General features: G+C 43.5%; 2 protein-coding genes across 2 annotated transcripts; both read left to right on the plus strand.

The window, feature by feature from the left end:
• Positions 1-655: 655 nt before the first annotated feature.
• LOC310865271 (T-complex protein 1 subunit delta-like) lies at positions 656-2,251 on the plus strand (the record flags this gene model as incomplete). The annotated part of the gene is made up of 1 exon (XM_083774296.1): positions 656-2,251. One exon carries the CDS (start codon positions 656-658, stop codon positions 2,249-2,251), a length of 1,596 nt encoding a protein of 531 aa, XP_083630422.1.
• A 5,369-nt stretch (positions 2,252-7,620) lies between these two features.
• Positions 7,621-8,220, plus strand: LOC310865378 (charged multivesicular body protein 1b-like; the record flags this gene model as incomplete). Its single annotated transcript, XM_083774469.1, has 1 exon — positions 7,621-8,220. The coding sequence occupies one exon, from the start codon at positions 7,621-7,623 to the stop codon at positions 8,218-8,220; it is 600 nt and encodes a 199-aa protein (XP_083630595.1).
• Between the last annotated feature and the right edge of the window lie 3,139 nt (positions 8,221-11,359).

Genomic DNA, 11,359 nt, shown 5'->3' on the forward strand with positions numbered 1-11,359 from the left:
AGAAACCCCAGCTTCTAAATGATCTGAAACCCTTTACTTTTTGTGGTAAAAGTGCTCAAACTTTCTTCTTTCCTACCTTGATCCCCTAACCCCCCCCCCCCCCCCCCCCCATGGTAGCCTACTGTATGCACAGAAAATAATTTCACCCACTTTTTTACTTGCAATTCTGTGATGTGACAAATAAAGTTGATTATGAAGATAACGTGGAAAATGGTTGAAAATATGCTCCATTAACATTGGTGTGGCTTTTACAGTTATTTGTCATGTTCGACAATGTATGCATTTGTGCAAGTTTTGGTTTGTTCCAAAACTTCCGCCTACCACACCACCGTCATAGGCTAACCCGGGAAGTCCATATTTGGGCAACGGTTTGTGCTACACCTATGCTCACATCATAGCCAGTTATATATGAGATGAGAGATTCAATTTATTGTCAATGTACAGTACAAGTACAGCACAGCGACGCATCTCACCAATAGTGCAAACAATCAGTAAGGAGGATACATTAATTACAGCAGTACAGTAGTAACAGTAGTTATTTAAATAAATAATATAAATATAGGCATATAACTTTCTACAACTTATATCGTATATCCACTTATACGAATAGTCACTAAAGTCTTGTTTTTCACTTTACTTACATTAATAGGTAGTAATGCCTGAAGCAACGAAGGTCCAAAGCGGGAGGAGGGGGCCATATACAGACCGCGACAAGCCTGCCCAGATCAGGTTCAATAATATATCTCAAGCGAAAGCTATCGCAGATGCCATCAGAACCAGCCTCGGACCCAAGGGCATGGATAAGATGATCCAGGATGGGAAAGGTGATGTTACCATTACCAATGATGGTGCCACCATCCTGAAAAAGATGCAGGTGCTCCACCCTGCAGCGAGAATGCTTGTAGAGCTCTCCAAAGCCCAGGACATCGAGGCTGGAGATGGCACAACCTCTGTGGTGGTTATCGCCGGAGCCCTGCTCGACCAGGCCTGTTCCAAACTGCTCCAGAAGGGCATCCACCCGACCATCATCTCCGAGTCCTTCCAGAAAGCCGTGGACAAGGCGGTCGAGGTGCTGACAGACATGAGCTCGCCGGTGCAGCTGAGCGACCGCCAGAGTCTGATCAACAACGCCACCACCTCTCTCTGCTCCAAGGTGGTGTCCCAGTATTCCAAGTCGCTGGCACCCATGAGCGTCGACGCCATGATGAGGGTGATAGACCCGGCCACTGCTACCAACGTGGACCTGCGTGACATCCGCATCATCAAGAAGCTTGGCGGGACCATTGATGACTGTGAGCTTGTAGATGGCTTGGTGCTGACACAGAGGGTGGTCACCGGCATTCCCCGCGTGGAGAAGGCAAAGATCGGCCTGATCCAGTTCTGCTTGTCCGCTCCCAAAACGGACATGGACAACCAGATCGTGGTGTCCGACTACACCCAGATGGACCGCGTGCTGAGAGAGGAGCGCACCTACACCCTCACCCTGTGCAAACACATCAAGAAGTCAGGCTGCAACGTCCTGCTCATCCAGAAGTCTATCCTCAGAGATGCGCTGAGTGAGCTGGCCGTGCATTTCCTCACCAAAATGAAGATCATGGTCATCAAGGACATCGAGAGGGAGGACATTGAGTTCATCTGCAAGACTATCGGAACAAAGCCTGTCGCCCACATTGACCATTTCACACCAGATATGCTGGGCACAGCCGAGTCGGCAGAAGAGGTGAGTCTGGATGGCTCTGGCAGGCTGGTCAAGATCACGGGCTGCGCCAGTCCCGGTAAGACCGTAAGCATCGTGGTGCGTGGCTCCAGTAAGCTGGTGATCGATGAGGCCGAGCGCTCCATCCACGACGCCCTGTGCGTCATCCGCTGCCTGGTCAAGAAGAAGGCTGTTATCGCCGGAGGTGGGGCGCCAGAGATCGAGTTGGCCTACCGGCTGGCAGAATACTCCCGCACCCTGGCGGGCATGGAGGCCTACTGCGTGCGTGCCTACGCCGACGCCCTGGAAGTGATCCCCTCCACGCTGGCGGAGAACGCCGGGCTGAACCCCATATCGACCGTCACGGAGCTCCGCAACAGGCACGCCCAGGGTGAGAAGGGCGCCGGCATCAATGTCCGCAAGGGCGGCATCTCCAACATGCTGGAGGAGCAGGTGGTTCAGCCTCTGTTGGTGTCCATCAGCGCGCTGACTCTGGCCACGGAGACGGTGCGCTGCATCCTCAAGATCGACGATGTGGTGGGGACCGTGTATTGAGAGCTTCTGATCCTAGTCAGGTGATGTGGTGGGGACTGTATATTAACCCATTCTGACCTGAGATCAGATTCATACGAAGGTTTCCACTGGACACACACTGGTCTGATGAACCCATTCTGACCTGAGATCAGATTTAAAAAATGTCAGTCGATTTTTCAAAAATAGCAGACCTACAAGCTCGTATCGCGCCACTCGGTGGCGCGATATGAGCTTGTAGATCTGCTATTTTTCAATAGCTAAAGCATAACATGATGCTGACACCAAAATGGGTCCCCGTTCAGAATGGGTTAAGAGCTTCTGATCCTAGTCAGGTCCTGTCATTAACACTTTAACCCTCCCTTTAACCCTTTTAGAAGTGAGGCCAATTTAAAGTAATGTATACGGAAAAATGTGAACAATGTTTGGAAAATGTTCAATAATTTATGCTTTTTTTTTGTACGTAAATACTTCTCTTTTGTGGATCCCTGGAACAAAATATTCTAGAATTGTCAAAAATAGCTCAAATCCTTTGTCAAGATGCTGTGAGCACTTGTACATCAGACTTAAGCCTCCCATACACTACAAGAGTTTTGACAAGAGTTTTTTTTTAATATTTCTAAAAGCCTAAATTCTGAATGTCAATTCTGGTGTCAGAAATTTTGTCTTTTAAAAATCTTTCCAAAAACCTTGTCCAAACTCTGTGCATTGGTTACCTATACACCCCGAAGGTTGGTGCCACAAAGGATCATTGGACCGCTATCTGCCTGTCCAGATGTCCTCTTTATTAACACAAAAAGTAAAATAATATACGTTTTGTATTTTGCTATTTAAATAATATAGGAGCACAATGAAGGACCATATTCAACATACAATGCATCCCCTTCAAAGAAAGTAAGCAGTGCATTTGAGGGTTCAGAGGTTTCAGGTTTTTTTTAAAGAGATATTTAGCATTCTTGCGTTCATGTTTCATTCTGTATGTTAGGTCATTGTAGAGCAGGTGGTGCCGTTACGAGGACAGACGAGGACCACGACTGCGGAGCTGAAGTCTTGACAAGGAGGACAAGTAGGAGGACCGCATCATAAATGGTAAATAGTGCATTTATATAGCGTCTTTATCCAAGCTTTACATAGATTCTGTATTACATTCACTCATTTACACACACATTCATGCACAGCCACACAAAGCGCCAACCTGCTCCTCAGGAGCAATTAGGGGTTTGGCGTCTTTCTTAAAGACACTTCCACTCTTAACTCTGGGGGAACCAGTGCTCGAACTCGGAACCTTCCAGTTTCCAAGCGACCACTCTACCCCTGAGCCACTGCCGCACCTCAGTGCCTAGGGCTGCCGCCACTGCTGGCCCTCAGTCAGTCACGGAAAGACTTGTACTGCACCAGTTGTTCTCAAATATTTTTATTTCAACGACACCCATACCTTTGAGAGTGTGTACACAATACACATTGAACCAAATGGACCCTTATGGGGCCCATTTGTTTCTGTTTTGAACACTCAGAGTCACAGGCTCATACATAGTCTGGATTTTCGGTGGTGGGGTGACCACCGAACTACAACATGACGTCACGAGCCTCGGTGAAGAGCAAACCACCGCCACCGCTCCAGCCCTTCTCTCTGTTTTTATACTCGCCACCGCTCAACGTTATTTCAGCTCCGGTGGTCAGCTCACCACCGGAGCGGTGGTCACCTCGCCACCGAAAATCCAGACTATGAATAGGCCTTTAGGGTCCACTTGGAACCCCCCTCAAGGAACCCTGAGGGTCCCCCTCGACCCCACTTTCAAGAACCACCCCGTAGATCATCTGAAAGTTGTGCAGAACTGTATGTTTGTGCCAGGAGCTCCAGAAGAGCAGAGAGATGGACTGTCATCCCACTCATCACTATAGTGTTGTTTGAGGGAGATTCTAACAACAGTTATTAGAGCCATTACGTTGTCTATTTATGTTTTGAGGGGCGCTATAGCCCCTCCTATGCCCAGCTTAGTGTGTCTGTGTGTACCCCATAGCAATGATTCTATTGGCTGAGGGCTTAAAAGTTAAAGGTACATTCAGTGATTTCACTTAACCCATTCTGAACGGGCACCCATTTTGGTGTCAGCATCATGTCATGCTTTAGCTATTGAAAAATAGCAGATCTACAAGCTCATATCGCGCCACCGAGTGGCGCGATACGAGCTTGTAGGTCTGCTATTTTTTGAAAAATCGAAGAACGACTGACATTTTTAGAATCTGATCTCAGGTCAGAATGGGTTCATCAGACCAGTGTGTGTCCGGCGGAAACCTCGTATGAATCTGATCTCAGGTCAGAATGGGTTAATTCAAATATCACTTCTTTTTTTGTGCAGAATAGAGAGGGGCCAATCATGATCGAGCCGGTGCGGGCATTGGTACGCATGCTGTGTTTCCTGTTGTGTCACTTTCGTGTCCCCCCCACTGTAGAGCGTGTGCATGTGCACATTTCGTTACCGGGGCAGACCGGGGTTTTTTTTCCCCAAATCACTGACTGCTCCTTTAGGATAAAAAGTGAGGATGCCAAAAATGATTGGCCGGAATGTGATGATGTACTGATGTATGATAAGCGCCCCTCACTCCACGCAGGTTTTATTTAAATATTGATTGATGGTTATTTTTGTTGGCTCATTTTGAGATCTGTTGGCACTCGACAGCTGTCAGTTTGTCTTATAGTTTTTTGTTTTTTTTGAGGGGCCCAGCTTTGTGTGTGAATCATAGCGAAGATTTGATTGGCTGATCACCGCATAGTGATGATTTAATTGACTGAGCAAAGTACATATTGAGAATAAAAAGTGTGGGCAGAAAAGTTAAGGCGCGTCTCAAGATTTGCCATTGACAATGACAGAATTCCGCTAATTATGTAGCCTAAACGAGCAAATCAGCTAACCAATCACAGGCAACAGGCATTCTGATTGGCCAGTATGAGATGAAGGAAGGGGACTTGGAGGGGAGCTACAGTGGTAGTGCGTTGAACTCGAATGCTCCCACAGCAAAGCCACTTGCAGCTCCTGGTAGTAGGCCTGGTAGTAGGCCATTCATGGCCAACTTGTATGCAAAGCGCAAGTTGGCAGCTCCACAGAGTGCATTTCTAATTTGTTATGTTTTGTCATGTTTTATTTAGGAGTCAGTTTATAAGAAATGCTGCTAAGTGGGAGCTTATTAATGTTGCATTTGATAGAACAAAACAGGAGCTCCCTGCACGTATACAAGTTTTTTGAGGGCCTATATTCAGCTGTGGTGTATAGATTTCTGTCTCACACAAATTCAATTCAATACAATTCCCATTGACGGTAATTATTTCCCCCGAATTGATGAATATTCTTAAATGCATTTAAAGAACACTGTTTTGTGTTGCTTTACATTTTGACAATTAAAACAATTATAATTTAAATTAATTAATATCATTTTTTAATATCGGCTACCGGTCTCTTGGGGTGCATACTTAGTTTAGACTAGTCATTAGTTAGACATGGGTTAAGGTTAGGTTTAGGACGGTGTGCTGCCCCGTGGCAGGTTGGGTTTAGGGTGAGGGTTTGTCCTGTAGTTGTAGGACCAATGACTAGTCTAAACCAAAAACTTGATCACTACTAATCGGTATAGGCCATGACAAACCCAGATCGGTTGATTTGGGGGTTTGCGGACCACCTGCCTAAAATTATATTATATAACAGTGCAAAGAATAGCATATAGGCTACTTTGCACTGTTGATGTTCGCATAATACTGTGCAAATATTAAAGTTGTCATAGTTGGAATTGTGTTTATTTTCTACATGACTATAGGCTAACCATATTATTATATTATAATAACCATATAAGTAGGAGTTATATGGTTATAATAATATAATGGGAGTTAAATGCTGCAATTTGTAAAAATTTAAAAATATTACTCCTAATGTCATTGAAGTGGGACTCACAAAATGTGGCTGGGCCCCATCTAAAAGACCACCCCTGGGACCCATTACATTGAAAACCTATTTACATGTCGTGTCCCAGACTCCAGTGGATGGCCGATGTTTGGAAGCAGCTGCTATCACAGATCTACTACTGAAGGGAAAACCTGGGAGGACCGTAGAGAGCTATGTGGTCACCTGGTGGTCATCAACAGGTTAGTAGATCTGTGAGGGTGCGCAACCATGGTGTCCAACATTCACATTTTGCATTGTGATGTAATTCCGTGATTATAGTGAAAACTACTAACATCAGAGGGCTGATGTGTAGTTGACTATAGTTGTCTATATTGCATTACTGTACTAATTTGTGGTTTAGTCACAAAATGCCCTGGACTTGACACCCTATAAGCGCCACTGTGCCTCGGCACACCGTTGGGGCGCTGTAATGTCTACACTACCAGTGTCGCCACCATTTTGATAACTGTGCTATTACATTGTGTTTATATTTGATTATATCGATATGAACTGTGCTATGAGATATTAGGCATATCTGGTGTAAGTCAGAGCGTTTATTCAACTGGTGTCTACAATACTACCACTAGGTGTCAGTGTCGGTGTGCGTGACAATGGCCCAGACTTTGATTCTCTGATGGATGATAGTCCCTGGGTGGGTATATCAGAGCTTTGACCTTGACTCTATTTACTCTTAAATGTTTTAACCCATTCTGACCTGAGATCAGATTCATACGAGGTTTCCACCGGACACACACTGGTCTGATCAACCCATTCTGACCTGAGATCAGATTCTGAAAATGTCAGTCGTTCTTCGATTTTTCAAAAATAGCAGACCTACAAGCTCGTATCGCGCCACTCGGTGGCGCGATATGAGCTTGTAGATCTGCTATTTTTAAATAGCTAAAGCATAACATGATGCCGACACCAAAATGGGTGCCCGGTCAGAATGAGTTAAAGGGGAATACCACTCATTTTCAACACTTTACTATGCCATTAATATACTTTAGAGATGTTGCGTGGAAATAATAAAAAAAAGTCCCCCCATTTTGTGTTTCCTAGAACTGGAGGTCTGAAAAAAACATGGTGATGACATCATCAAGATGTGTTTCACCATGTTAATGATTATTTATATAAATTATATTATTATATATTTTATGTCCATATATGGAGATCTCTTTATAAAATGTCCCCTTCTCAAAGAACTTTAAATTAATCACCATAGCAACGTTCTTATAGCGGCACTATATTTGGACATGGCTCGTGACATCACACTACACTATATATAATGTCTTTATTCAATGACCTTGCACATCATTTGCGCAACATATTGGCTACATATACATGACTAAACTATGCAATATTTTAAAAACGGCTTGCTACGGGTAGCTTATTAGGAAGACGTCAAATACATAACAGCAGTGTTCCAGTATTTTTTTCAGTGTTGGCAGTATTACTTTCAAAATGGTGAACATGGAGAATCAGCTCTACAGCCTGAAGTTTGCTGCCAAAGAACTTCAGCGTAATTCAAAGAAATGTGAAAAAGAGGAAAAAGCGGAGAAGGCCAAGATCAAGAAAGCGATCCAAAAAGGAAATGACGACGTGGCCAGGATCCACGCGGAGAACGCCATCAGACAGAAGACCCAGTCACTCAACTATCTGCGAATGAGCCATCGAGTCGACGCGGTTACAGTGAGGGTCCAAACTGCAATCACCATGAACAAGGTCACGAGGTCTATGGCGGGAGTGGTGACGGGCATGGGCGCCACGCTGAAGACCATGAACCTGGAAAAGATCTCGGCTCTCATGGAGAGATTTGAAAGTCAGTTTGAGACGCTGGACGTTCAGACGGCCCACATGGAGGACACCATGAGTAGCACGACGACACTTTCGACGCCACAGCATCAGGTGGAGTCCCTGATGCTGGAGATGGCCGACGAGGCGGGATTGGATCTGAACATTCAGCTGCCGCAGGGGCAGACAGCCCCCATCAGCGGCACTGTGGCTTCTGCAGATCAGGATGAGCTGTCTCAACGGCTCGCCAGGCTCCGAGCCCAATTATAGGGAAGAAAGGGAGACTTTGGTCGTTTGATGATAACTAAGAGATACTATAAGTGAACTAACTGTCTGGCTTTGGCAGCCAAGTCTATGGACTTTTAACATTTAAGCAATCATTTCATGTGGCAGCCACAGTGGGTGCGCAGCGACGGCTCCAGAAAATTGTGACCGGGGGTGCTATGGAGGGGCTGGCTATTTAGAGGGGGGGGGGCTAATGAATCTTGGTTTACATAGAAGTCAGTAAATTTGACTTGTTTGGAGGGGGCGGCTTGGGGGGGGGGGGGGGGGGCTAAGCCTCCACCAGAGGGGGCTAAAGCCCCCCCTTGCCCCCGCCCCTGGTGCTTCACTTTAAAATGTTAATCATTTCTCTATTTTGGATGACCATATCAGTCGGTCTGGGAAATGGGGTTGGCCTATATCTTGGAAAGAAGATAAATTATACAAAGCAATTGGTCCCAAATCTGGCAATTTCCGACATGCCCGAGCAACTTTACGCCACACCAAGCACTACACTCCCTCTAAGGCCTCTGGCCTTACCAGATGGTTCTACAGACCTGAATATATAGCCTACCGGTATTTGCATCGCAACTTCTCGTCTTCGCATTGACTTTGTATATAATCGCGCCACTCCGACCATCCGAGTCTGAACACACCATAATTATGAGTTCTAAGCAAACACTTTTTTTTGTACCCCAACACAGACACTTACTGCGTTTGATGTAGTATTTAGTTACCTTGCTTTCTGCAAATCGATCTGGATAAAGAGTATCTGCAAATGCCTAAATTGTACATTGTACTCTAGTGTCACTCTATACTCTATACTCCTTTACACGTTGAGTGGTATGAAGCATGTCCACATTGACTTGGCCAGTGTGTGCATGATTGAAAAAAACACCATTGATTACAGTTCTTCAGTCTGGACATTTCTCCAATCATCATCCTTAACATTTGTCAAAAATAAAGCATTGCATTATTGCATGCAGGGCACAGTTGTCAAAAATAAAGCATTGCATTATTGCATGCAGGGCACAGCTGTCAAAAATAAAGCATTGCATTGCATTATTTCATGCACGACACAGGAGTCATACATTGTTTTCAATCACAAGCCTCTTACCTCTTGCATGACTCAGTCAAATGTTTAACTGAACGTTGGAAAGTGTGCATGGCTATGAAGTTAAACTGAATTCAATGTTCTAGGGCTTTAATGTCAAACTATTTCAAGTTTGCACGACTCAAGTTAATCTTATTAAATGTCTTGATCCACTCGTGTATACTTTACAGGGGTTTTTCCAAAGCATTCCCTGATTTTGCTTGGCATCCTGCTTATCAAAATGTATGCATCTTAAAGGTGTGGTGAAATGACAAATATGGGCACTTTATTTTGAAGTTTCACTCTGCAAAGGCAAGCTCACTGATTCTGAACGTTGCATCCCTCCAGGCTATGGGATGGAGCACATGCAGATGTGTTTGTAAACACAGCCACAGAACGACAGGCAGCAAAGCTCATTTATTCTACCCTAAATGTTTTCAGATACATATTTTAGCGTGCTGCTGTCTGGATGTCATCTTGAATCAATGAATGGGATTCAAAATAGAGGATTTCTGTAATCAGTACTGTTTGGACGGACACGCAGATATGGGAATCAAACAGGTGAATTTAATCAAGCTTCATGTGTACCTCTACATCACACATGACGTTTTTGTTCACCGGAAGTAATTAAATTGGGATTTGTATGGGTTTTTCATATAAAAATACACAAAAGTGAAAATGTCCAATTGTTTAGGCCTCCATTGTTATGACCATATGATAACCACAGATATTGTCAAAGTGTGAAAATATTTTTCATTTCACTATACGTCTTAAAGAGTGGAGTCATTAACGCAAGTTTAACTGTATTCCAGTTGCAATGCATTAGTTAAATCTACTTGTGACTTAAAGGGATAATATCATCATTGTATGATCTACTCAGGCTTATGTGAACACCCCACAGAGTTTTTAAATTGCTCGATTCAGTATTTAGATAATTTATATTCATTTTAGCTGCCCCGCCCCCTTCCTACAGTATACAAACCCATTGTAACTTCAAACTCCATTTTAACCATGTTAGATTCATAGAAAACACCTGTCCTTGGTGACATGAAATGGCAAATACGAAAAGTCAATTGAAATAATGGAAATGCTATTTAAAGGGGAATACCACTCATTTTCAACATTTTACTATGTCATTAATATACCTTAGAGCTGTTGTGTGGAAATAATACAAAGAGAGGTCTGAAAAAAATCATTAACATGGTGAATCACATCTTGATGACTTTTTTTTATTATTTCCAACAGCTCTAAGGTATATTAATGACATAGTAAAATGTTGAAAATGAGTGGAATGCCCCTTTAATCTTCAGGTAATTTTGACAAAAATAAACGTAAAATGCAATAGCGTTTACATTTAATCTGTTGGTGTTGTGTTACTCGATTCAATTACTTTTTTCATTTAATTTACTAATCTTTCCCAGAAAACAAATAAAATAAAATAAACAAAGCCCCCACAACATCTGCAGCCTCCAAGAAAAAATAATTAAAAAAGAGCAGAGAGATTAAAAAAAAGAAAAAATATGACATTAACAATTCTGTTATAAAATAGCTAATAAATAAATACAGTACAATAAGGGATTGGATCGTCTCACTGACCACCACAGTGCTTCTTCTCTTTCTCTTCCTCTCTCAATCGGTTTGTTAAATCTGGTTTGCAAAATGATCAAATAAACCAAGGTAAATATTTGACTACATCCAGTGCATGGATGCATGTCTCGTGTGGAAGAAAATACATGAATGTTGATCAAACTCAAATCAAGAAGCTGATTAAAAGCCATATCTGTGTGTCATCTCACACGTCTCACTGCAGTTATTAGTTTAAAGTAGTAGTTCACCCAATTGGGTCTCCTTTTGGCCCAATAACGTCCCAAAATACCTACGCTCACAATTAATTACATATATACAGAGTTGGGACAAATACGTGTTTTGTGGTCCTAAAACGCGAGGAAGGAACATATTGTTCCAACCAGTTCCTTTCCCCTCAATCACGTGCCCCATCTGACCAAGGGGAGGCCATAACTAGAATAGTAGTTCGATCTACTTTTGATGCTTTAA

Source organism: Protomyctophum parallelum (assembly GCF_964188405.1).
Source record: "Protomyctophum parallelum genome assembly, chromosome: 10".
NCBI classification, from domain to species: Eukaryota; Metazoa; Chordata; class Actinopteri; order Myctophiformes; family Myctophidae; genus Protomyctophum; species Protomyctophum parallelum.